The 27,922-nt window shown below is 38.1% G+C and overlaps 1 protein-coding gene across 1 annotated transcript in view; it reads left to right on the forward strand.

Annotated features, from left to right (window-relative positions):
* Nucleotides 1–27,922, forward strand: part of ERP44 (endoplasmic reticulum protein 44) — a 97,083-nt gene that overhangs the window by 28,414 nt on the left and 40,747 nt on the right. Inside the window, exons 2-4 of the mRNA XM_058694770.1 lie at nt 10,133–10,205; nt 12,142–12,181; nt 16,277–16,392. Coding sequence (XP_058550753.1) covers nt 10,133–10,205; nt 12,142–12,181; nt 16,277–16,392 — 229 coding nt within the window. The remainder of the gene's footprint in view (nt 1–10,132; nt 10,206–12,141; nt 12,182–16,276; nt 16,393–27,922) is intronic.

Raw genomic sequence — 27,922 nt, forward strand, 5'->3', positions numbered from 1 at the left:
GAGTGGGGGAGGGGCAGAGACAAAGGGAGAAGCTCCATCCAGCAGGCTCCGTGGGGTCAGTGCAGTCAGTGCAGAGCCGATGCGAGGCTCGAGCTCACGAAACTGGGATACCATGACCCGAGCCAAAATCAAGAGTTGGACAGTTAACCAACTGTGCCACCAAGGCACCCCATCAATTTTTAAAAAATGTTTATTTATTTATGTTGATAGAGTAGGGGAGGGACAGAGAGAATCCCAGGGAGGCTCTGCACTGTCAGCACCCCCATTTTTTTTTTCTTTTAGTATAGTTGACATAAAATGTTACATTAGTTTCAGGGGTACAACATAGTGATGGGACAAGTTCATACATTATGCTGTGTTCACAAGTGTAGCCACTACCTGTTACTATACAACGCTGTTCCAGTGCTGTTGACTGTGCTCCCTATGCTGCGCCTCTTCTGTGACATTCTCATTCTATAACTGGAAGCTGTGTAGCTCCCACTCTCATTCACCCATTTCCCCCACCCACCTACCCCGTCTCTGATGATAACCATCAGTTCTCTATATTTATGGGTCTGTTTCTGCTTTTTATTTGTTTTGAACTTTAGGTTCCACATATAAGTGAAATCACATGATACTTATCTTTCTCTGACTTATGTCACTTAACATAATACCTTCTGGGTTCATCCATGTTGTCACAAATGGCAAGATCTCCTCTTTTTTTTTTTTTTAATAGTCGAGTAACGTTCCATTGTGTGTGTATGTGTACACGTACTGTACCTTCTTTATTCCTTCATCTATGGATGGACACTTGGGTTGCTTCAGTATCGTGGCTATTGTAAATAATGCTGCAATAAACATAGAAATGCATATATTTTTTTGAATTGGTGTTTTTGTTTTCTTTGGGTAAATACCTGGTAGTGAAACTAATGGATCATACGGCATTTTTGAGGCGCCTCCGTACTGTGTTCCACGGGGACCGCAGCAGCATACATGCTCACCAACAGTGCACGAGGGTTCCTTTTTATCCACATCCTCACCAGTTACTTGTTATTTCTTGTCTTTTTTATTTTAGGCATTCTGACAGTATGCGGAGATATCTCATTGTTTTGATTTGCATTTTCCTGATAATTAGTGATAGTGAGCATCTTTTCATATGTCTTTTGGAAAATGTCTGTTCAGGTCCTCTGCCCTTTTGAGCTGCAGTCAAGAGTTGGACACTTAACTGACTGAGCCACCCAGGCACCCCTGCCCATTTTTAATCAGATTATTTGGTGTTGGTTTGTTTTGTTTGTTTGTGGGGTGTGTTTTTGTTTGTTTGTTTCTTTTTGGTGTTGAGTTGTATAAATTCTTTATATATTTTGGATATTAACCCCTTACCAGATATATAATTTTTAAATATCTTCTCCTATTTAGTAGGTTGCCTTTTGTTTTGTTGACCGTTTCCTTCCCTGTGCAAAAGCTTTTTATTTTGATGTAGTCCCAATAGTTTGTTTTTGTTTCCCTTGCCTTAGGGAAAAATGTTGCAAAGGCCAGTGTGAGAAATTACTGCCTGTGCTCTCTTCTAGGATTTTTATGGTTTTGGGTCTCACATTTAGGTCTTTAATCGATTTTGAGTTTATTTTTGTGTATATTGTAAGAAAGTGGTCCAATCTCATTATTTTGCATGTAGCTGTCCAATTTTCCCAGCACCATTTATTGGAGAGACTGTCTTTTCCCCATTGTATACTCTTGTCCCCTTAGTCATAGGTTAATTGGCCATGTACTTGTGGGTTTATTTCTCAGCTCTCTATTCTTTTCCATTGATCTGTGTCTATTTTTGTGTCAGTACCATACTGTTTTGATTAGTGAAGCTTTGTAGTACATTGTGAAATGACATCAGTTTTTTTTTTTAATGTTTACTTATTTTTGAGACAGAGAGAGACAGAGCATGAACGGGGGAGGGTCAGAGAGAGGGAGACACAGAATCTGAAGCAGCCTCCAGGCTCTGAGCTGTCAGCACAGAGCCCAACGTGGGGCTTGAACTCATGGACCACGAGATCATGACCTGAGCCAAAGTCGGACGCTTAACCGACTGAGCCACCCAGGCGCCCCAAAATGACATCAGTTTTAATGGAAACCCATGCTTGATCAAACAACTAATGTGCAAGAAAAAATACGAATTGCAACAATATATTTTTATTTTCTATCGTTGTTTCTACTGGCAGAATTTGAGTTTGGGGATTATATTACCTACATTTGAATTATTCTTTGGGTATAGAATTTATTTTCCCGAACATGTCTGCACCCACCATATTTTGACTTATTTAATGAAGAATGGTATAATTTTTCTAATGTTTCTTTATAAAAGCAGACTGGTTCTGACTTGTCCAAAATTTGTGCCATTTGGCCAAAGGTTGTATCACTGAGCATTTGAGGGTTAAAGTAGCTTGCCAGGGTTATTCTATACTTAGTTCTATTTTTCCCCTCTCTTTGAACTTCTAGTTCATTATAATGCTTCTGGGAATACTAACAGTGAGATGTGCCTCAATTGATACACAGCTTCAAGGCTCTTACAGTGCTTGTCAGCCTCAGTCTTTTTTCTCTGGGGACCTTTCATATCTCTTAGCTCCTTGCAGCCGACTGAAAAATCTCTATGCTTCTGTTGCCTGCCAGCTTAATGCAAAACTGAGAGTCAGAGAAGTGGCCCCAGGGAGGAGAAGCAGCCTGGGTCCCATGGCATCTGGACTTCAGGTAGTAGGCTGGTTTGTCAATTTGGATTAGAATGGAAGAGAGCTGTTGCCTCGTACATCACTTATTTCTTGCTATAGGAGAGACATAGTGTGTAAAGGGCTTTGAGAGTCTCCTAACAGAAAGGCAGGAAAATGAAAGATTTAGCAAAATACACTGAGCTCTTACTGCAGAATGCCTAGCAGATGTAATGTCAATTGAGAACGGTAATGCCACATGGAAGGAAACATTCTCTATTAAAGCTTCCATTTTATGCCAGTAATTTTCATGCAGAAATCTCTATTCAAGCAGAAGGCACTTTAAAAAATTAACATCTTTGTAAATTTCTAATAAGATTACAGATTCCACATTTTTCTAAAATCACAGTAATTTGCATGTCAATACAGACTTTTCACAAATGAGTCTTACTTGTTCTTGTGTTCATATTTGAGGACCATAAACATTGTACAGAGTTTAAAATCGGTTTACATGCTTGCTTGGAGAGTTGGAGCCTTTGCTGTCTAAAGCAGTGCTGCTTTGCCCAACTTAGCTCAGGTCATGGTCTCGTAGTTTGTGAGTTCGAACCCCGCAGTGGGCTCTGCGCTGACAGCTCAGAGCCTGGAGCCTGCTTCGGATTCTGTGTGTCTCTCTCTTTCTCTCTCTCTCTGCCCCTCCCCCGCTCGTTCCCTCCCACCCTCCCCCCTCAAAAATAAAATAAACATTAAAATAATTTTTTTAAAAGCTGTGCTTCTTAAACTTTGTGCATAGGAATCACTTGGGGATATTGTTAAAGTGGAGATTCTGATTCAGTAGGTCTGGGGTCTGATAGTCTGCATTTCTCACAAGCTCCCAACTGATGCCAGTGCTCCTGGTTCAGGAACTATTTGAATAGCAAGGTTTTAAGATACTCAGCTTTAAAAGAAACACTTCTTGTTTTCTAAACTCATCAAATTATGGTAATAAAACATTTAAGGCAAAGCCTAGCAAATACTTTGTGACTATAAATCTTGCTAACAGAAATAATACCCAGTCACCTCTTCTGCCTGATAGTTTATTAGATTCTGGTCCTAAAATAAGACAATATAAGAAATATTAGAAGTTTATCCACTAATGTAACATGGCTATTCTTGTTTATTTTTGAGAGAGAGAGTGTTCATGCGTGCAAGCATGAGTTGGGGAGGGCGGGGAGAGAGACAGAGAGAATCCCAAGCAGGCTCCATGCTGTCAGTGCAGAGCCCAAGGCAGGGCTCGATCTCATGAATTGTCAGATCATGACCTGAGCTGAAATCAAGAGTCGGACACTTAACCAACTAAGCCACCCAGGTGCCCTTGCTATTCTTAAATGAGGGTGCTGAAGTGCTATGGGCTGAAGTGTCTAGAAATCACATCAGAGTATACCTGTAGGGGAACCTGAAGAAGGTATGCCTAGGAACTCAGGACAGCACTTAGTGATGTAGAGGGCTTTCTGCAGGAGGCAGGAAGATCACTTCTGAGGTTCACTCTAAATTTGAGTCTGTAAATAATTACCTAGTAGTGTGCTCTTCACCATTACATAATTAAAAACAAATTTTAATAGGCTTCATTCTTATTTGATAACCTTATTATCCTCAAACATGTTAAAAATGTTGGCTGTTCCCATTTCTGAACTTCTTTCCCCCATTTCTCACCTCCAGCACCCTCCCTCTAAATTCTTAGTGTATTAACATCATCTATCTTCTCATTCACTTTGTATGTATTTGAGTACTCACTGTATACAAATAGGGTGTCGTAGTAAATGGATCTGTGGTATACAAAATTGAATAAGGTGCAGTCTCTTTTTCAAGGTACTCAGTCTCCTGAAGGAGGTATGATAGCACAAGTAATCAGTGTGAATGATAATCTGTTAACACCCTCCAGAAAGTGCTCTGTGGGTTCAGAAGAGAAATGAATCACTGGGTTCTGGGATCATCAGGAAAGCCCTCATAGAAAAGATAGCTTTTGAATTAGGTCTTGAAAACTAGATAGACCTTCCTAGCTGTTCCAGGCAGGACATTGTAAGAAGAAACTGCACAAGGAAAGTATGGATGCAAGAGAATAAGGAGACACATTTTAGTAATTGCATGTACTATAGACCCCTTGCATTTTGGATTCATAACTTCAGGATTTGTATTGTCTGTTTGTGAGTGACCATTGAAGGGTTTTCCTGAGCTACTGATTGTATTCCCTTGTGAAGAGCCTCATATATCAAGTCCGTGGGTGAGGTTAGTAATTGGTTCAGCAGCATTCGTATCTGCATCCATCTTTATTCTTTTCTCTTCATTATTTCCTTTTACTGTATATCGTGTGGGAAGACATTACATACTTATTAATAATTTGGGATTTGTGAGGAGCTTGTTATAATTCCTTTCCATTGCCAAAGGTCTCCTGCTAATATGGTGACCATATAATTTATTGCCCAAACTGGGACCCACTTGAAAGGAATTGTGCTGTTAGTGATATTCCACAGCAACCAGGCATAAACTGGGTGTGTCTCAAGCAAGCGAGAGTATATGGCCTGAGAGTATATAGAACGTTCCTGTTAGTTGGAGGATGGGATATGAATGGGGAGCAGTAGGATGTTATTTAGGAAAGCAAGTTTGTGGATGGTCCTAAATGCCAGGTTCAAGGTTTAGGCTTTTATACTGTAAGCAGAGAAAAACCCTTGGAGGTTTTTTTGTTTGGTTGGTTGGTTTTGTTCTTGTATTCTTTTTGGCAGAGGGTTTGATATATGCAAAGTAGCTTTTGGAAGGAGGAGTCTGGCCTCTGTGGGCAGGTTAGATTGAAGGGAAATGCTCGATTTAGGGAGTGCCATAGTATTCCCTTTAAGGATATATTTGAACAGTAGCCACTCAAATGGTCTTCATGTATAAGGAAAAATTGGTAATTTATATTTGCATAATTATGAACAGAGAAGCTTTAATAATTCACTTCCAATATGTGTTATTACTGATGTTAGCTCATACTTCTGAAGAAGATCCTGTGGGATTAGCGTCTTGTTCAGTTAATGTTTTCTCAAAAGAGGAACAGTACTGGGTTTAGCAGTGAGCGCTAGAACATTTTGTCTGCACTAGTGTTACGCACATATTTACCTTAATATTGTAACAATTAAAATTTTACTTAACACTGAGAGTGCTTAATAAAAATATCTTCACAAAATTTATTTCTAAAAAACTATCTTTTGTCATGTAACCAATCTTTTCTTGTATCTTGTTTCAACTTGATATCTAATCCAGAGAAGATTTTAATTTCCACTAGCATGTATCTCTCCTTTTTCTATCCCCACCCCATGGAATGGGTGAAACTTTTGGGAAAGGAAAGTTTTTTTTTTTAAGTTTATTTTATTTTTTAATTTATTTAATTTTGAGAGAGAGTGCAAGCAGGGAAGGGGCAGGGAGAAAGGGAGACAGAAGATCCAAAGCGGGCTCTGCACTGACAGCAGCTAGCCCAGTGAGGGGCTCACATTCACAAGCCGCAAGATCATGACCTGAGCCAAAGTCAGACGCTCGCTCTACTGAATCACCAAGGTACCCCGAAAAGGGAAGTTATTTTTTACCAGGAGAATCAGACAGCTATTCATGGAAGAGGAAGTCAGTCTTTGAAAGATTGATTCTGCAGTAGTGGAGAAGAGAACTTTCCAGGTAGAGAAAACTATGTATGCAAAGAAGAGGAAGCAGAAAAATGGTGGGGTGTGCTTGGGGAAAAGCAACTGACTGCTGGGTGGCTTCAGAAATGCTATGGAAATAACAGCTGGCACACTGGCATCAGTAGCCAGTTACGTGGTCATGGAGGACACAGGGAAATTGAAGGAAAGAAATGCTTTTTTTATTCTTTTTTAAATCTTCTTTAATGTTTATTTTTGAGAGACAGAGACAGAGTGCTGGTGGGGGAGGGGCAAAGGGGGCAGTAGACACAGATTCAAAAGCAGGCTCCACGCTCTGAGCTGTCCTGGGTGTGGGGCTCGAACTCACAAGCTGTGAGATCATGACCTGAGCTGAAGTTGGACACTTAACCAACTGAGCCACCCAGGTGCCCCAGGAAAGGATAGCTTTTTAATTCCCAAGGATTTCTTAACTTTTAGAAACCCTTTTTTTTTTTTTTTAAGTTTATTTATTTTGAGAGAAAGAGCACAAGTCGGTCAGAGAGATAGGGAGAGAGAGAGAATCTCAAGCAGGCTCCATGCTGTCAGCACAGAGCCGGGCATGGGGCTCTGTCTCACCGTGAGATCCTGACCTGCGCTGAAATCAAGAGTCGGACGCTTAACCAACTGTGCCACCCAGACACCTCTTAAAAAACCTGCTAAGGGTAGAAAATACTCTTTACTTGTTGAAGAAGCTTCTATTTAAAGGTAGCCTATCACCCTTTTTTTTTTTTTTTTTTTTTTTTTTTTTGATGAATTAAGGTGCAATACCATTTTTTACCAATGGGCCTTTTATGTAATAAGATCATGTCACTAGACACATCTCAGAGTGAAATGTTTAATATTTGGTACTTATTGCATGTGGATGGAGTTATGCAGTGACTTCTAGATGATTGGAGATTCTTCTCTGTTGGCAAGAAAAAGAGGTAATGAACTGAAGAGAATGACCAACTTGTAAAATATTTCCTAAGTTTATGTCTGTGTATTTACATATGTTGTCTAAATATTTCATCATCAGAGGGTAATATTCTCCATGTCTGTTAAGATCTTCCATATTCAAAATGTCTTTGTAGGTTTTTGCCGTTTCTTTGAAAGAAAATACATTTAAAAGTTTACCTCAAGTCTTAACTTTTAGATGAATGATTACCCTCCTCTCTTCCTGGTTTAGAGCTACTTGTCTTTATTTTACTTAAGCACTATAGAATTTAACACATGAAGATGTTTCCCTGGAAGAATTTTGTTTAGACTTAGGGCTGACATGAAAAGAAACAATTTGTCAGACTAGTGGAGCTTGCTAACAATTCAAATAAACAGGCTGTCTTTTCCTTTACACTGCATATTGATAAAAATGTTAATGATAAAACACCTCCTTTACACCCTACAGGGTGCAGAGATGATTGGGTCAGAGACTGTTTTCTTGCTTTGGGCCCTCTTAAACACAGCTGCTAGCTGAATGTGGCTTATCAGTTGCATGGTTATTGGTGCCATGTTTCTAAAGTAACAGGTATTTAATGCAGCCAGGTTGAGTGTTGCCTCGATTTTTTTATCATCTGGCATTTAAATACTTTTGCCATGTAAATATTTCAAAGTAGAAAGCAGTTAAATTTAGAATATACTTCTTTATAAACGTACTTTGATGGATAAGTAACTCTTCAAAAATGGGGTTAGTTAGATCATACAACTGAAGACTGTTATCTGTATTTAACATTTTTCTCCCCTCCTTGCTACCACAATTTTGAGAGCTCCTGATGGTAGAGCATACCATGCCTTATGCATTTGTGCCCTTGGTACCTAGTAGATACTTCATAAATGTCAAGTTATTTAATGATGACTTTGATAAAGACCAACTTTGTTGCTTAATTGTATATTTTTGCTTCACCTTCTTGAATTTTTCTTCAACACACAATTCACTCTAAAATCTTGTATCAGTATATCTGGATTTCTTAAACACAAAACAGGCTCAAATGGAGTTACTTATGCTAAGCCCCGTGCTACCAAACTAAGACTTAATTACAGTTTTAGCTCTCCCAGAAATGGAATTTTAAACCAGTCAGCCAAGAAATACCTGATCAGCACTAGTTAGGTAATATGCTTAATAGACTTCTGCCATCCCCAAAAGGAAAGTGACTTTCAATAACCAACCCACTTTTTTTTTTTTTTTTTGCCTAGTAAAACTTCCTTCTTCCCACTCCTTTTTTTTTTTTTTTAACTTTATTTATTTATTTTTTTTTAATTTTTTTTTTCAACATTTTTTATTTATTTTTGGGACAGAGAGAGACAGAGCATGAACGGGGGAGGGGCAGAGAGAGAGGGAGACACAGAATCGGAAACAGGCTCCAGGCTCCGAGCCATCAGCCCAGAGCCCGATGCGGGGCTCGAACTCACGGACCGTGAGATCGTGACCTGGCTGAAGTCGGACGCCCAACCGACTGCGCCACCCAGGCGCCCCTTAACTTTATTTTTGAGAGAGACAGAGAGAGTGAGAGTAGGGGAGGAGCAGAGAAAGAGGGAGAATCTTAAGCAGGCCCCATGCTGTCAGCGCAGAACCCAACATGGGGCCCAATCTCACAAACCGTGAGATCACTCAACTGATTGAGGTACCCAGGCTCGCCTCCAGTTAATTTTTAAGGTGTTAAAAATGATGCAACTACTTATATATGTCAAACATTCAGAGGTTTTAACTTACGTAGCTTACTTTTAGTAGAGTATAATTTATTGGTTGCTAGCAGAAATAGTAGTCCACTGTTGGCTACTCAATTTTGGTAACTTGAAAATAAGGCTAGTGCTGTTTGGCTTTTTCTAAGAAAATAATGAATGTACAGAGATATTTCAAATAATTAGCTGGGCTTGTTTGCATATCAGCATCAACATGGCTCTTTGTACCATTCAGAAATTGAATTGTTGGTGAAGTAAAAATTTTTCGAGTGGTAACTGTAGTGATTACTACAGCGTCTGTGAAATGGGTGGGCAGGGGAGTAGCCATCAGTGCCTTACCAGGACCCCTGACATTAGTTGTCTTCAATAGCTGTGGTTCAGTGAAAGGATTTCCTTAAACACAAGGTGTATTAAAGATGGAACCTAAAAATAAAATAGACTAAGTGTACTGCCTTTTAAACTAAGTGAACAGTTGCTAGTTTAAAGTTGAATCTTGTATTTATTTTGCAGATGGCAAACTAATATTGTCTTTGATAAACTTGAAATTTGATTTAATGTTTTGGAAGCAGAAAATTCTTACTCTCTCTTAATAGCCTGTCCCTTGACACATTGTTATCACCAGTATGTGAGATGAGGCAAGAAAGGCTTCTGGTTCACAACTTAAAAGTCTTTCTTGAATTCTTATCTTTATCATTTTGTTTTATCTTAGAAACATGGTAGGGATAGAGTCAGCAAACTTAGCTTTAGTTTGTATTCTTTCAAAATTGATAGTAAGCCAGTACATTTTTTTCTTGTTGCTCCATAAAGTTCTTGAAATATTAATTTAAGAGAATGAAAAAATTCTTAATTTCTCCATTGTTTAGAAACAATTGCTTTTGTGTTTTTGGATGTATAGGAAGTCTTATTTATTTGATCAGTTTCTAGGCTTAAGAAGTTAGTACTTCCCCTGTTTCACTGATCTAGTGAAGGGTTAAAATAAAAATGAAGATAATAACAATTAAAACCAATTGATGGATGATTTTGTAAATAACAAGTGGATCCAACTTTACGCATAAATTTTCTTTTTATTAGACTTTCTGCAATATTTACCTTTTGTGGAAACATTTATTAATTTCACATTTTTAAAATTTCCAGGTAACTTGGGTTTTTACTCCTGTAACAACTGAAATAACAAGTCTTGATACAGAAAATATAGATGACATTTTAAGTAAGTACCTTGATATTTTTAAAGTACACTTTTCTTCTTTATAAAGAGTTAGTTTATATACAAAAACAAAGTTAAATCCCAATTACTAGAACAGCTTGAGGAGCTGGCATTCTGATTATTTCCATGGTTTACTGAATTAACAAAACACTTTTGGTTTTGATTTTCAGTAAAATTTCTTAAAATGTGTATGTCTCCTTTATGTGTTACAAATAAACTTTAATCTCATTTTATTTCTTTGTCTTGTCATAAATGCCACCTTAACAATTCGTATTTTGCTAGAGCCTACTTAGATTAGAGGCCAGGAGTCTCCACTGTGCAGTACTAAAAGTTTGTGGTCTTAGGACACAGTCTAGACATCTTTTGTCTTTTTTAACTTTTGACTAATTCACTGACTCTGATATCTTTTATTGTCATTGCTCCAATTAAGTTAAGTGTTTTACTGACTGCTTGTTTGCTGACAGTGTGATTGTGGATACAATTAACTTGCAGGGAAAAGATTTCTGTTTTTAAAAGTAGTAGAGGGAAGGTGAACACATGGTTGATGGAAAAATCACAATTCAGGAGATTTAAGAAAATGTACAATGCATAAATGATTTCTACCTTCTTCTTTTTAAAAGCCCTCCACTGGTTTAAGCAGAACAAAACCAAAAATAATAAAAGTGAAAAGAGTTATTCTTGAGCCTCATATGCTGTTTTGTGTCCTTGGAACTGGTTTTAAATGCTAAAATGTCTATTCCTACACTGTGGGATCTCTTTAGAGCAATGATCTGTAACTTTAGCATACATGAGTTACCTGGAGGACTTAATAATATCCGGACTGCTAGGCCTGGCTCCAAGTTTCTAATAGAAACTGCTAGACCCCACCTGAGAATTTGCATTTCTGTAAGTTTCTACATGCTGCAGGTGCTTCTGGTCCAGGGAGTGCAGTTTGTGAACCACTGCTTTAGATGAAGAAGCAAGTGGATAAAAAGTGCTTTGAAGGTAAAAAAGGAAGAAGAGAATTGAAACTTACAAAAAATTCTCCTTTCATTTTTCAAATTCTAGAATAACTTTTATTTTTGTGAGTGAGTGAATTTATCTAAGTTTCTCTGTAGTACGTTTAGTCTCCTGTCTTCACATCCTCATATGCAGATGATACTAAGTTATTTTGGCAACAGAGAAGAGCTGTTAGATGGATTAGAACTAGAACATGTACATGTTTTGCAATTTTATTGGTTGTAGATTTCTTGTTGCAACTAGGTGGGACATCTGAGCTGTACAAGAGCTTTACACATAGCTTAGTTACACAGGTCTTTTCTGTGAAATAGAATTTTCTTGCAGAGTCACTTCTTGGTTTATTCATGTATATGGGAGATCAAAAACTAGATTGTTAAAGCTCAGATCATTCCACTTCACTTTTTTAAATGTTTATTTATTTTTGAGAGGGAGGGAGGGAGAGAGAGAGACAGACGAAGAGACAGAGAGACAGAGCACAAGTGGGGGAGGGGCAGAGAGAGGGGGATACAGAATCTGAAGCAGGCTCCAAGTTCTGAGCTGTCAGTACAGAGCCCGATGTGGGGCTCGAACCCACGAACTGTGAGATCATGACCTGACCCGAAGTTGGCCACTTAACTGACTGAGTCACCCAGGTGCCCCTCCATTTCACTTTTAATGAGTTAGTGGCTTACTTGCCTGATTTGGGTTTGATTCTTCTTTTGCTTTATATTCATTCAGTGAAGGTATAAAGATGGAGAATATAGAGAAAAGGATCATGGATTCCCACAAATTATGTAACCTATCCATGGCCCTGTGTGCGGGTTTCTTAATTGTTATTGTGTATTTTTAGTGGGCCTTTACATAAATGGGAAGAAGACCATGAGGAAAACCAAATCTTGGATTATGTCAGTTACAAAGACATAATTAACTTAGGTTGTTTGGTTTTGTTTTTCAATTTCAGACAATGCTGATGTTGCTTTAGTAAATTTTTATGCTGACTGGTAAGTAATAATTTTATTTTTGTTTTTTGCAGGGGGAGGGGTAATGAAGTTGCATCTTTTAGTTTTTTTCTTTCATCTTGCTACGCGTGTATTTTTCTTTGCTAGAAAGGGGTGATTGGGAAGCCTTTTTCATATGTGAGATAGTATTGCATACACAAAGTCAATTAAGGTTCATTCACAAAGGGAACAGCTTAATTTGCTGATCGTTTGTATTTTAAGAGAAAAATATATCTGATTCCATTATCCCACATCTTAAAAGTAGTAGCAAAAACTCAAATCCCTCCCTCCTTTTCTCTCTTTCTCTCTTTCACACCCTGCCCCTCCAACACACACAGTACTGCAGTTCTGTATTTTTCCTGTAGGGCGGTGTTTGGAGGTGAGGGTGTGGGTGTGGCAAGTTTAGAAGGAAAAACCATGTTGACACTTTTTAAACATGTATCGTCTACTACTTCTAGGAAGCCTTTATTCTGCCCCCTGTCTAAATCAGATTCTTGTCTTTTGTGTTTACGTAGTACTGGACACCACTTTTTTTTTCTTGCTACATTATTTTGTTTTTTATATTTGTGCGCCAGGAAGAAACATTGAGGATGGAAATAATGTCTTACTCAGCATTCGTGGCATTTAAAACCAGGGCATACTATGTAGTAGATGTTAAAGAATATGTCAAGTGGGGAGCTTGAGCCAGAGAGGTTTGAAACACTCACATAATCTTTATTCCTAGACCATCTGCATTTTATTTGACCCTTTTACGCTTATTACTGCCTACTGGTTGCCACTGCCCTACTTGAGGCCACAGTCCAGTTTACCCAGATTCCTGTGACAGTCTCCTAATTTGTTTTCTGTGCCTCAGGTCCTACGTGTGTCCATTCTGTTCTCTAAAAAGTAAGCCAGAGTGGTCTTTCCTAAAGTACACACTGAATAAGGTTACACTTCATCTTAAAACCCGTAAATGATGTTCCATTAACTCTAGGTCTAAAGTCCTTTACCTTGACCTAGAAAGCCCCCAATGACCTGCTCCCTTCCTACCTCTACATCTGTATATCTTGCCTCTCTCCACTCCCACATTCTGTACCTGTTATACTGAACGTCTTTCAGTTTCTGTAATATTCTATATTCTTTAGTCACTGGACCTTTAGTCATGGTATTTTTTCTGCCTAGATGGGTCACTCTTCTCTCATTTAATTTAAGTATTAATCATCTTTCGAGCCTTAGATTAAATGCCACTTTCTCCAGGTCACCTTCCTAGATCAATATTCCTACCCTTATCCCAACCCTTTTTTATGTCTTTCCATAATACTACATGCTCACCTCATTGGGAACACTTGTATGCTGTAGTTTATTTGGTGGCACCTACCACAGCCTTAGCTTTAAGTTACTGTATCTGTCTTTTCTCAGTATTCGTCCCCAGGCTCTCTGCATAATACTTAGCAGATAATAAGTACATAATAGATATTTACTGAGTGAATAACATATAGTGTAGTTATTTAAAGAACTTCAGTAAAATGTTGAAGATATACAGAGAAAATGCCATTTATAAAATGCATAACCAAGGTAGCATTTTCCAAGGTAAATTAGGATTGTCCACATGTAGCAAAAGCTGTAAAATTTGGTATACGATTATCTAGTCCAATCCACTTTAGCAATGAAACTGAGACCCAGAGGAGCAAAGTGTCTTCCCAGGGTTACATGACAGAGTTGTGGCAGAGTTAAAACTAGAACGCAGTTCTCTTATTTGAGGTATTTTGTGTGTTGTAAGAAAGGGAAATAAAACGTGCCATTGACCTTGTCCTAGAAACTGAATTGGAAATGTGGGCTAATTGCAGTTATTTGGGAAAACATATTACCCAAAGAATACCTTGAGTTGTTCATGAATTAGTACTCTTTATTCAATTGAAAAAAACTTGGGCAATTGGCCACAGGCCATAGATTTATATTATATGGTCTCACAGGCTCCATTCTGAGTTCTGTCTGGAAGTTATTAATGTGGCACAGTTTAAGGAAGAATTCTCTAATAGAGCTGCCTAAAAATACGGATATGCCTCGGAGGGTAATGAACCATAGTAGGTCCCTGATGATGCTGTTTTGTGCCAGTCTTTTTATATACATTGTTTTTAATGCTAAGAACTACCTTGCAGGTAGGTATTATAATTTCCATTTTAGGTTGAGGAAATTGAGAAAGGTCATACGGCTAGTAAGTGGTGGAACTGGGATTTAAACTCAGGTATGTCTGACTCCAAAGCTTATTTTTCCCCCTACTAGGTCATACTAGTAAGTACCCCCAAATTGTCCCTGCAAGGACTCTTACCCATTCGGTTGGTTTGTAAAGGGTTGATTCAAGCACTAGATTGAAGATTGGATCCAGATGACCCGTAAGGCCTTTGTAATAGATCTGTTGCTTTTGTTATGTTACTTTTATAAATGTAACTTTCCATGTGAATTGGATACATGTGGATGAAGGTATAATATTGTTGATTGACTTTTATTTCATCCTTCCCTTCCACCTTCTGGTATTAAAATTGATGCTGTTTTAAGCATGAACCTGTGCTTAAATGCTTACTGGCCAGCAAACTGGACAGTCTGGAAAGAAGGAGCCCCTAATGTATGTCTTTTCCTTGCCCTTAAGCCAGGAGCCTGTCCAGTAATTGTTTACTAGGCCATATCCTAATTCTTCAAGAAACCATCTATCAGCCTTTGCCTCCCCTGCCCTCCAGCACCATATTTTCAGCAAACTATAAGAAACTACAAACTTGTGGACCTAGCCTTTCCAGTTCCTCCATTCTATCAATTTAATCATTTAACAGACATATTGAAATGCTTACTAGAATACATAGTCAAATAAGACACGGTCCCTGATGTCCACAGACCCCACCCACCTATCCCAGATGGGAGAGATTTAAGAATGCTAAAAGAGGAAAGAGCCACTTGAAAGCAAGAGATTGAAGATACAGATTGTGTCTCCTTGCTATATTCTAGGACATCTCCTTAGGAAGTCAGGTGAGTGGGCCAGAGGAGGTATCTACAGAAAGAAATAGGGAGGAGTATAAGAATTTGCATCCTTTTACAGGCTTTACCAGACTTGCATTGAATTGTAGTTCATATGTATGACCTAATCATGTGGATTAAAGAGTTCACAGGCTTCATTTAAGTAAATCTCTTAGTGGAAAAGGGCTCTGGAAGCAATAGTAATAGCAGTTATAGTTTTTTTGTTTTTGTTTTTTGTTTTTTTTTGTTGTTAACAAACAATACCTTTTTCATACAAGAATAACTTTTCTAACCCATCTGGCTGTGTGCTCATTTTGATTCTTCTTCTCTTTCTTATCAGGTCCCTTTAATAACCTATAGCATGTTTGTGAAGTAGTTGGCCTGATTAAGGGACAGTCAGAATTAGAAGAAACAAGTTTCTGAAATACTGTAGGGTTTGTGTCCCTTTGTAAAAGTAAGAACAAAACAAACGACAAAGGAAACATGAATAAGAAATCTTGTTTAGGAATTTAGCACTTTTGCTCCTGAACTTAATATATTTGTTTATAGACATGAAAGCCTATTTTAACCAGGGGTTAATTTTGAGGGTGAAGAGTTTAATATACACTATATATCCTTTCCATGCCACTTGTTTATCTAGTATGCTGACTTGCATATGAGATTTGATTGACCTAGTCAAGCGAATCAGTCTAGTATTTGAAATAAACTTACCATCTTAAGGATTTTGTATAGTAGTCTCAAAATATGTTCATTATTTAGAGAAAGCTAATTTCTTCTCTAAATGGCCAAGTCTTAATAGTTATAAGTCCAAGTGGATACATCTTAGAGGGCTTATATCAGACTTGTTTCTGGCCTCTTTGAGAGATCCTTAGCTGTGTGCTTCATTATAGTGGCCATTTTCTTAAGCTGCAGAACACCAAAATCTTTAAATTGGAATAGGCTTTGAGTTCAAACTTGTCTTCATCTTTAATGAATGAAATTCAGGTCCATGACTAATGTGATTGTCTCAAAAGCTGTTTATTGTACATACACTAAATAACATAGATGATAACTGAAATAAGATTTTATTGCTTCTGCTTTTCAGTTTTAATTGGTATCCTTCTTTGTGCATAGGTGTCGTTTCAGCCAAATGTTGCATCCAATTTTTGAGGAAGCTTCTAATGTCATTAAGGAAGAATATCCAAATGAAAATCAAGTAGTGTTTGCCAGAGTTGATTGTGATCAGCACTGTAAGTACCTCAATAGGAATTCTGGAACAAATCGTCTCATTCCCTTCTCTACACACACACACACACACACACACACACACACACACACACTCTCTCTCTCTCTCTCTCTCTCTCTCCTTTTTTAATGCTCAAAAAAAAAATGTTCTACTTTAGATGGAAGGTTCTAGTGACTTTGGTTAAATGTTAATATTTAATCTTTATGTACTTACAATACTAGTTTGTATTTTGCCTGAGAAGTAATTAATTTTTAAATTAAAATATAGTAGAATAAGCATATAGGTAGTAAGTTATAACCAGCAATGTTTTCTGCCAAAGTGAATACCAAAATAATTAATAAATAAAATTGAAATAAGGTTTTAGGAAAAAATGGATTTCTGTTAGTTTTAGAACCTACAAAAATAACATTTGTAGTCATTGCAAATAAAACTCTCAGATTTTTGTGTGTTTTTGTTATTTAAAAGGTTCCACTAAAATTGGCTGAGACTGTCTTCGAGGTGTAATTAACTGTAGTTATAGATTATAAATATTGAAAGTGTGTTGAGAAACTTAGGTTAGACTCACTTACAGTCCAGCGTCTTGCATTTCACTTCTCCCAACAGAGCATTCTCTGTAAAAGCCTCTTGGTTTTCTGTGTACACGACCAATCTTGCTAACTTGAGCTAGTGAGCCTGCAGTGGTGTTCCCTCCTTAGTGTGTCCAGCAGGTGTGAAGTTCTCCTTTCTCATAGTACTAGACTCACTGTGTTTGTAGCTCTGGTTCATTCTGTCTTAGTTGTCTCAACCGTTGCAGTGTCTGTTCTTCAAAGGCAGGAACTTTTTCTTTTCATGCTTTTTTTTGTTTTTTAATGTTTATTTTTGAGAGGGAGAGAGAGAGGAAGGAAGGAAGGAAGGAAGGAAGGAAGGAAGGAAGGAAGGAAGGAAGGAAGGAAGGAAGGAAGGAAGGAAGGGCATGTAAGCAGGGGTGGGGGGCAGAGAGAGAGGGAGACACAGAATCCCAAGCAGACTCTGCTGACAGTTAAGTGTCTGACTTTGGCTCATGTCATGATCTCACAGTTCATGAGTTCAGGCCCCACATTGAACTTGCTGCTGTCAGCCCAGAGCTCGCTTCAGATCCTCTGTCCCTGTCTCTGCCCCTCTCCCAATTGCGCTCTCTCAAAAATAAATGACACGTTAAAAAAAAAAAAAAAAAAGCTTGTTGCCTCATGTTACTGGCAAGTTGGTCTGAGTACAGAACGCTCCATTCTGCAAATTTCCTGTCATTTGCTCTTAGCCTGACAGTTAGAATTTGTGTGTGTGTGTGTGTGTGTGTGTGTGTGTGCACTAACTTTTCATTTTACTGATGAGGAAATGGAAGTCAAGTGACTTACTCAGTATCGTAGAGCTTAATGTCTAGTCAGGCCAGATTTAGAATCCAGATCTGACCAAATACTTTTACTGGTGGGGATTTACTGGTGGAGAAATGGCAAACGGCAAAGTATTTCAGTATTTTATAAACCATACCCCAAATTTCTGTCTGTTGAGATTCATAACTAGATAGGATGAAGGAAGCAGTAAAAGATTGTCAGTACAGGTGTGGACTGCATTTTCACACTGCTTTCTGGATCTTTCCTCCTACTTTTCGCTGACAGATATGATGTTTTTGGTAATGGGTTCTCATTTTAAATCTTTCTATTTTTTATGTATTTAATTAGACATTACAGTACAGACAGTAGTTCCTACTTTCACTGAATTTGGACCATAAAATCTGAACTTGTGTTTTTAAACTTAAAGTCTTTGGGAAGAAAAATGAACTATTGTTGAACCATAAATATTATTTATTCTGTTTTTTAAACTAAGATTAACTTACTTTTGAGATAAACCTGACATTACTACTATTGATCAGGCTCTCTTTTTATGGGAGTAAACAGCCGTAATTCAGAAGCTTTTTGACCTACCAGATAGAGCTACAAAGTCAATTTTTTACCAATGAAAGTCATATCTGAGACGTTGTGTATTCTCTCTAAATATTTTATTTTTTCTATGCAGTTCTTCACTTTTTAAAAGTGATGTTATGAAATCCTTATTGATGATTTATTCACATTTTCCACTTTCTCTTTAGAGATTATAAGACAGACTGTGCCCTGGGTCACTTCTCATGCGCCAGCTATAACGTAGAGTTTCTGAACTGGAAGGACCTTAAGAATCCTGTGGTCTCGGGAGAAATGTCTGTTAGGTAGATTGTTCTTTGGTAGGATTGGTTTTGTTTTTAAGAGATTTATTCAGATATAATTAAGGTAAAATAAACTGCACAAGTTTAAATTATAAAATTTAATGTTTTGACACATGCATACACCTATGAAACCATCACCACAATCAAAATATCAGCATATCTGTCATTCCCCAAATTTTTCTTGTTTCCTTTTGTGGTGCCTTTCTTCCCCCATCAATCTCAGGGGACCATGCTTTTGTTAATAAGAGATTAGTTTGCATTTTCTGGATTATGTATAAGTGAGATTATAAATTGTATTGTGTGTGTGTATGTGTTTGTATGTGTGTGTTGTTGTTTTACTCAGCCTGGTTATTTTGAGATTGTTGCATTTATCATTCATTTTTATTACTGTTATTATTTTTTTATGTTTATTTTTTTTTTTTGAGAGAGAGAGCATGAGCAGGGGAGGGGTAGAGGGAGAGGGAGACACAGAATCCGAAGCAGGCTTCAGGCTCTGATCTGTCAGCACAGAGCCCGATGTGGGGCTCGAACCCACAAACTATGAGATCACGACCTGAGACAAAGTCAGACACTTAACCAGCTGAGCCACCCAGGCGCCCCTGGAAGTTACAGATTTTGATGTCAAATTTATCTGTTTTTACATTTGTTGCCTGTGCTTTTGGGGCAATAGCTAAGAAATCATTGCAAACCCAGTGTTTGGAACTCTTCTTCTACATTTATTTCCAAGAGTATTACAGTGTAGATTGTGTGATTAGGCCTTTATCAGTTTTGAGTTAATTTTTGTATAGAGTGTAAGGTAGGGATCCAATTTCATTTTTTTGCATGTGGACATCTAGTTTCCTAACACCATTTGTTGATGACCCTGTCCTTTCCCCACTGAATGATGTGGTACCCTCCATCAAAAAACATTTGACTGTATGTGTGAGGGTTTGTTTCTGGGCTCTCTGTTCCATCTGTCTATATATCTGTCTCTATACCAGTACCACACTTTTTTGATGACTGTAGCTTTATAATAAGTTTTGAAATCAGGAAGTGTGAGACTTCCAATAATGTTTGAGAGTATCTTTTGAAGGGTATATATTCTTTTTTTTTTTTTTTAAGTTTATTTATTTATTTTGAGAGAGCACAAATGGGGAGGAACAAAGAGAGAGGGAGGGAGAGAGAATCCCAAGCAGACTCTGTGATGTCTGTGCAGAGCCTGATGCAGGGCTCGAACTCACAAACTGTGAGATCATGATCTGAGTCAAAATCAAGAGTTGGATGCTTAACTGACTGAGCCACCCAGGTGCCCCTGAAGGGTATATATTCTTAATTTGATGAACTCCAATTTATCCATTTTAAAAATGGATTATACTTTTGAAGCTGTATCTAAGAAGTCTTTGTCTCACCCAGGATAACAAAGATTTTCTGGTATGTTTTCTTTCATAAATTTCATAGCATGAAGTTTTACATTTAGCTCTATGATCCATAGATCATACATTTCCTTTTAGCTCTGTGATCCAAATTTGGAGATAATTTTTACATGTGGCACAATGTGTGGGTTAGAGTTCATTTTTTTGCCTATAGTTATCAAGCTGTTGTGATATTATTTGATGAAAGGACTGTCCTTTCTTCATTGACTTTGCATCTTTGCCAAAATCAACTGACCATATATGTGTGGATCTGTTTCTAATTTGTCAATTCTGTATTGTCGATGTGTTTGTCTATGATTTATTTGTCTATGCTTATATGCCGGTACCACACTTTCTAGATTACTGTAGTTTTATAATAAGTCTTGAAGTCAGTAGTGCATAAATCTTCCAACTTTGTACTTTTTTTCAAAGTGGTTTTACTATTTTAGTTGCTTTGGATTTCTGTATGACTTTTAGAATCAGCTTGTTAATTTCTCACCAAAGTGAGGGGGAAACGTTGCCAAGATAATACAGAGAGTTCCCTGATAGTCCTTACCCACTTTACCCAAATGTTGACATATTACATTAAGATTAAGATTACATTTGTCAAAAGTAAGAAACTAACACTGGTGTATTACAATCAGTAAACTATAGACTTTATTCAGATTTTATCAGTTGTTTTACTCATGTTCTTTTTCTGTTCCAAGATTAAGGATATTGCATTTAGACCTCAGGTCTTCTTGACAGTTGATAATTTTGAGGAGCATTGGTTAGCTGTTTTGTAAAATATCCCTCATTCGGGTTTGTCTGGTGTTTTTTCTTAGGTCTCACACATCTTTATTTTTTGGTGCTATTATAAATGGCATTGATTTTTAAATTTTAATTTCTGATTGTTGCTAGAAATACAACTAATTTTTTGTGTATTGATCTTATAAACTGGTACTTAATAGTTCTAATGGGTTTTATGTAGATACAATAGGATTTTCTATTTAGACAATTATTGTATGTGACTAAGAGCAGTTTTACTTTATGTGGTCTGTATGTCCTTCCAGTATTCTTTCTAGCCAGGTGTACCTACTTGCTGCTTCAGGATTAATTTCTGTGAGGCAGAAGATCTCTAGAAAGCTTTTTTAGCAAAGGCAGAAGGTGACCTCAGAACGCAGCTATCATCCCGCCCACATATGTCTCATTCTCATTAATCACCTTCTGGCATCATGGCAGCCTACTCTGTCCTGCCCTCTGATACTTTAGTCTGTCTGCCTTGCTTCTGATGCACTGTGTCACCCAGACTTCCCAGCCGAAGTAAGAGTGTTATTTCTTGGAAAAGTTCCTGTAAAAAGTTTCTAGTCAAATTGCCGGAAAAAAACAGGTGATGTAGCGTCTACTTGGATTTAGGTGTGCTTTCACATGCGTTATTCCGGTTCTCTTCCCCACAGCCCCTTGAGTCAGATAGTGTTATTCCTTCACCCAGCAGAAATGTTTACATACATACCCTTTGTCATGCGGCATGCGTAGGTTCTAGAGATACAGCAATGAACCACATCTACCCAGAAAGCAAGAGTAGCAAATACACAGTTGCTCGTTGTGATAGCTGCTCTGAGGAGAGGTGTTGGATGCTGTGAGGTAATGCGAATGCTTTCTGAGACAGACCTACAAGACCTGAGAGAAGAGTAGAAATTCTTAAGGGAAATAGGGGAAGAAGAGTATTTCAGACAGAAGGAGGAGCAGGTGTGAAGTTTCTGAGGTGGGAATGAACGTGAGACTTTGAGAGAGCGGGAGTGTGCCATCACTGTACAGATGAAGGCGCTGAAAGACTTGGAGGGGCTGAGCGACTTGCCAGAGGGTTCCACAGTAAGTGGAAGGGCCAGACTGGAGCCCAGGAGCACACAGTGCGTCCCAGGCAACTCTAGTATCCTGAGGTCAAAATAAAGTCAGTTAAATTGGATTTCTCATCAAAGCTGAGAATTCACCCAATTTCTATATAAAAATTACTAAAAATGTCTGTAACAAATTATATCATAGTCTGTTTAAATTCTTTATAATGGGTCAATGTAGAAACAAAAATGAAATTACTCATATGTGGTATTGTTGTTTCTGTTATTATTGTTTTATACTGTGGGGCCCAGCCCTCCAGTAAGATAAGAATTCTCTGGGGGCATCTGGGTGGCTCAGTCGGTTAAGCATCCTACTCTTGGTTTCCGCTCAGGTCATGATCTCATGGTTCATGGGTTTGAGCCCTGCGTCAGGCTCTAGTGTGGAGCCTGCTTGGGATTCTCTCTCTCTGTCTCACTGTCTCTGTCTCTCTCTTCCCCTCCCTCTCTCTCTCTCCTCTTCTCCCCTCCTCCCCTGGTCCTTCTCTCTCTCTCTCTCTCAAAATAAATAAGTAAAACTTAAAAAAACAAAAAGGTAAGAACTCTCTGTTCTAATACCAGAAGCCCACCACTTATAAAAGTTACATATACATGGACAAGTGACTTAAAAATCACTGAACTTGAGTCAGCATTTGCCATAAAAGGCATGAGTGCATGTGTGTAGCAAGAGAGAAATGTGGTAACCAAACGTGATAAAATGTTACATCTAGGCTAGGGTATACAGGTGCTCATTCTATTACTTTTTCATATTTTCTGTAAGTTTTAAAATGTTCATGGGGCGCCTGGGTGGCGCAGTCGGTTAAGCGTCCGACTTCAGCCAGGTCACGATCTCGCGGTCCGTGAGTTCGAGCCCCACGTCAGGCTCTGGGCTGGTGGCTCGGAGCCTGGAGCCTGTTTCCGATTCTGTGTCTCCCTCTCTCTCTGCCCCTCCCTCGTTCATGCTATGTCTCTCTCTGTCCCAAAAATAAATAAAAAAACGTTGAAAAAAAAAATTTTAAATGTTCAGAATAAGAAGTTGGTATAAAAAGTCTCTGAACCTGTAATTTGTCTTTGGTTAAGAAGCAGGAAGGAGGGTCTTGTTGCCTGAGAATTTTTGAGAAAATGTGTTTGGAAGAAGCTTGAAATCTGTTCTGTACAGGTGTATTGTGATATTGTTAATTGCGTTTTCTGCTTATTTTCACTGTGATAAATGACCTTCCGGAGGGTCATTGAATGTGAAAAGAATTTTCTTGAATAGACTTTTGCTGACATCTTGAGGGCTACTTAGAGTCACTCGATGACTTTTGGAAACTGACGCACGGTTCTCTCTGTGGCTGTCTGAATTTTTCAGTGAAACCTCCCGTGAGCAGGTATGGCAGTTGAGGCCATTTTATTGGTCCCAAAACTACCTTCTTTCTTAAGTTGCCATCTCCTGGACATTAGCATGTCTGCCTTACCACTGGGTATCATGGAAGGTGGATATGCTTTTGTGAATATTCTCCCATTACCAAGTGGCATGTATGCCCATAATACAAAGATGGGTTAATATTAAGAAATAGAAATCCCCACCACAAGCTAAAATTAAAGGAAACCGGCTTATCTTATCAGTTAATTCTGAGAGACTTGATAAAACCCAGTATAGGTTCTTGGAAGAAATTAATGAGGCAGAGTGTATGAATCAGCCGTTGCTTGCACTGAATTTTTTAAATCTTTAATGACTATTCATTGCTTCATAATGTGTTGCAAGCTCAAATTGAGGTGTGACCCATGTCTGAATTGAGTTGTGAAATCTGTCTAAGCCATAAATTTTGTATATTGTCTTGCATTTGGGAATTTCCACCAATGCTGTGTTACTGGTGTCTTTCTTTTGTCAGCCCTGTTTAAGAATTAAGGATGAGGTGAGACCATAAAGTCAGAAAACAAACAACATAATTATATGACAATATAAAAATGTAATGGCTCTAATTTTCAAAAAAACATTCCAAGTGAGTATTTTCAAAGTAGCTCCTTAGGGAGGCAATGCATGTACTCATTCCTTAGAACGTGTTGGGAATTCCTTGGGAGTTGTCCTCTGCGCCACTTTACTAGTCCACCAGGAAAACCCATCTCCGTGCAGTCACAGGACAGCCTTCTTCAGTTTGCTGCCTGTATTTTTCCTTCTCTCTCCCTCTTCCACCCATCAGCATCCTGTGGAGTGCTTTCTGCCCTATCTTGACTTCACTTCTTTATATGCCCTTCTTAGGACTTTCTGTTCAAAGGTTCAGCTAACTAGGTTGAGAACTTAGAACTGGAGAAAGGAAGAAGGCAAAAGGTAGGTGTAACAGGCTGATTTCACCCAGTCAGCTCTTTTGTTTCTGTGTGTGAGCTAGATGCGTCAGCTTTGATCTCCCCCAACCTGTCTCCCCACCAAAACAAACAAAAAAGTAGGTTGGGGGAGGTTGGGAACTATGGAAGCAGAATTTTGAACTCAGACTAACACTAGAGTGTCATCAGGAAGTTTCCAGCGTTTTAAGTTGAGGTATATTTTTTGAAACCCCAGCATAAAACTTGTAGCTTAAATGACCCTCATCTAGCGTTAAAATTTAGTTCACTTCCAAAGTCCCTGAATTCTCCACTGTTGCATTTATTTAAAAAAAAAATTTTTTTTTAACATTTATTCATTTTTGAGAGAAAGAGAGCGTGAGCCAGGAAGGGGTGGAGAGAGAGGGAGACACAGAATCTGAAGCAGGCCCCAGGCTCTGAGCTGTCAGCACAGAGCCCGACGCGGGGCTCAAACCCACAAACCATGAGATCGTCACCAGAGCTGAAGTTGGACGCCTAACTGACACAGAGGCACCTCTCCATATGTTGCATTTAACGAAGGGAACAAAGGAGGAGGAAGAGAAAAAAGAAAAGGAAGTCGAGGCAATTAAAGACACAGAATCAAGGAGTAAAATGTGGAACAACCTCTTCTCTACCCACTGGGCATTTATGTCCTGTGATGGCAGCAGAACAGGTATCCTCCCTCATCCTGCATAGGACTAAGATGCCAAGTTTCATCCATGTCACAGAGCTCACAATCACCCTTTTAGTTTGTCCTATCTGGAGGGTCCATGAAAGGAATCTCTACATCTCTGGTATACAGTATTAGAGAAGTACACTAAGTATACTAAGTATGCTAACTACAGTATAAGAGAAACCCTGTATAGTAAGTCACCAATAACTATAGAGGGTTTCTCTTATACTGTACTTACGGAATCCACACATCTTTTTGCTACCTGTATTTTGTATTACAAGTTTTTACAAATTTCATTTAAGATTCTAGCCTGTGGAAACAAAGTAGCAGCAGTAATAGTAATAGTGATGATAATAATATAAAATAATAACGATAATAATAATAAATGTAAACTCTATAAACTCCATAAAATAAAACTCTATAATAATAAATGTAAACTCTATAAACTCCATAAAATAAAACTCTATAATAATAAATGTAAACTCTATAATAGCAAGGACCTTGTCTTTTTACCCTTGTGTCCCCAGCACTGGAATGATGCCTAGCACATAGGAGGTGCACGATTATAGTTATTGAATAGATGGATGGATAAATGTAATGAGTAGTAGCCAGCTTTTATGAACTATTAGTTTTGTAGGTATTCCATTAAGTACTTCAAGTAAGTTATCTCATTATCTCCCAACAGTACGATTAAGTATTTTCTGCAGTATTTCATCAAATCTAACTTGGCATTGATTACAAGGCACACTTTTATCTGTAACTGAAAAAAAAAAAAAACCCACAGAAAAATTACACAACACAGTGCTTTCCTATCACTTAGAATTTTTTTATGATAAGAGCTATTTTAGACTTAAAGATTTTTTTTGGTCATATCATTAGTGTATGTACCCAAAAGGAAAATAAATTTGTTCAAGTAATCCTGAAACAATTTCACATTTAGAATCTGACTGTTATACACCACTTTCAATTCTGAGTCATTGATTTTTGTGTTTTTCCACACAATATTGACTTCTGTGCCATTAAGAGTGTTGGTAATGCTCTTGATTAAAGAGTGTTATCCTGCTTTTTCTAGGATTTTCTTCCAAGCTTCTGATACCCATTCTGGAAGTATTGATGCTGGCACTTAACTCTTTGAATACCTTAGAGGTTTTTGTTTTTGTTTTTGTTTTTTCCATTGAAACATGTCACTGCTTGTTAAGCAACTTTAATCAAAGTCAGCAAGATATAATCAAAATGTTAACAGTGGTTTTCCTCAGTGGTGGTTGGATTACAAATTGTACCTGTTTTATTCTTTGTAATTGTCTTTCTTTTCCAAAATTTCTACACATATACACAGTTCAAACTTGCCTTTGCTTCACCTGTCGTTCATGGTCTCCCTTTGTCTCATCTTCTGCATCCTCCTTGTCTGGGGAGTTTGGAAGTTAAATTCATCACTCTCCCTGGTGGTGCTGCTGCTTTAGATGGAGAAAGTCCCATCAATCTGCCCCTGGTGGGACCAGGATCTCTGCTGACCTCCAGTGGCTGTAGGGTGCATGGCACTCAGCAAGAGCCATTTCATACATTATCTGTTGGAAGGTGCAGAACATTCAGACTCTTGCTAGCTAGCATTTTTAGGAAAGTACTTTGTAACTGACCTTGAACTAAGCAGCACATGTTCCCAAATACCAGAGTTATTCTTACCTGTGTGCCTTCCCATACAATTTGAACTTTCCACAATGGAAATTGGGAAGCGTTTGTTAGACCAATATGTAAATGAGTCATTAAGAATAAGAAAATTATTATAAACAGCAATATTGGAATATTAAAAACATCAGACTTGCTAAGATCAGACTAGATCTTAATTCTCACCACAAAAAATGATAGTTATGTGAAGTGATAGAGGTAGCAATCATACTACAGTATATATACTAATGTATCAGATCACCATGTTGTATGCCTTAACTTACACAGTGTTATATATCAAATATATTTCCATTAAAAAAGTAAAAGGAAGAAGAAGAAAATATCCACCGAAGAATTCATGTGCACAAAACAGAACTTGGATGCCCAGTGTCAGCCTGAATCCAGAGTAAGCCTGTAGGCTTTGTTTGTAATCTTTCTGTTTAGGGTTTTATTTTGTTGTGGTGTTTCATTCCTGTTGTTTTTCCCTCCATGTGGGCAGGGCATGGTTTGGGAATGGAAAAAATACAGAGGCAGCAGTGGTCCTCCTCCCTGAACCAGAAGAACAGTAAGACCTTCCTGTTGAAGTCATTGCCAGGGGTAATCACAGCAGGGAGACACGTTGCGGAGATAAGAGCTGAGGCACTTTTCCCATGTGGAACCCTGCTGGGCCTGAGTGAGCAAGGTGGTGGGCGGGCAGGCAGGCAGAGCCTTTCAAGGAAAAGTGACCACTGAAGCAAAAATACATGCTAATTTTCTAATCAGCGAGCTGTTAACCTTCTGAAATTTATAATTCCTTTGACATGCATTTTAACATTTGATCCATCCAGTTAATTAAAAAAAACATTTATTATACCCCTTAAATCATTCTTTGTTATATTGTCAAAATGTCACATTATAATTATCTTAAAATCATTTTTGACCAAAGTTTGTAAAAAGTCACCTTTATGTCTGAGATTATTGATTAATGTAATTTTAAGGTTTTTGCTCCTTAGTAATTAAAAGCCACCTTATTATGCAGCATACCTGCTGCCATGATATTGTTTGAGAATTAAGCAGGCAAGTGTCTGTTCTTCCAGTAGTCTTCAAGTCTTATTCGATCTTTTTCTATCCATAACTAGAATTTTAAGGCAACCTAGAGGTTGTAATGTTGAAGTTTGTAAACAGACTCTTGGTATACCTGCCAGGTCTATTGCAGTAGTTTCCTTACTGGTCTCCCTGATTCTCCCAGATTTACTGCCAGGTGAATATTTTTACAGCCCGCTTCTACTGCTCAATGGCTGCTTTGTACCTGTCAGGTAACACTCAGACTCCATTAGCCTAGAATTTAAGTCTGTCTGGAGTACACCTATAGCCTTATTTATTTTATTTCTGGTTTTTGCATGTTTGCTATCAGCACACTACTTGCCCATTATGCCCACTAATTT

This window comes from Neofelis nebulosa, chromosome 12, assembly GCF_028018385.1.
Source record: "Neofelis nebulosa isolate mNeoNeb1 chromosome 12, mNeoNeb1.pri, whole genome shotgun sequence".
In the NCBI taxonomy this organism is placed as follows: domain Eukaryota; kingdom Metazoa; phylum Chordata; class Mammalia; order Carnivora; family Felidae; genus Neofelis; species Neofelis nebulosa.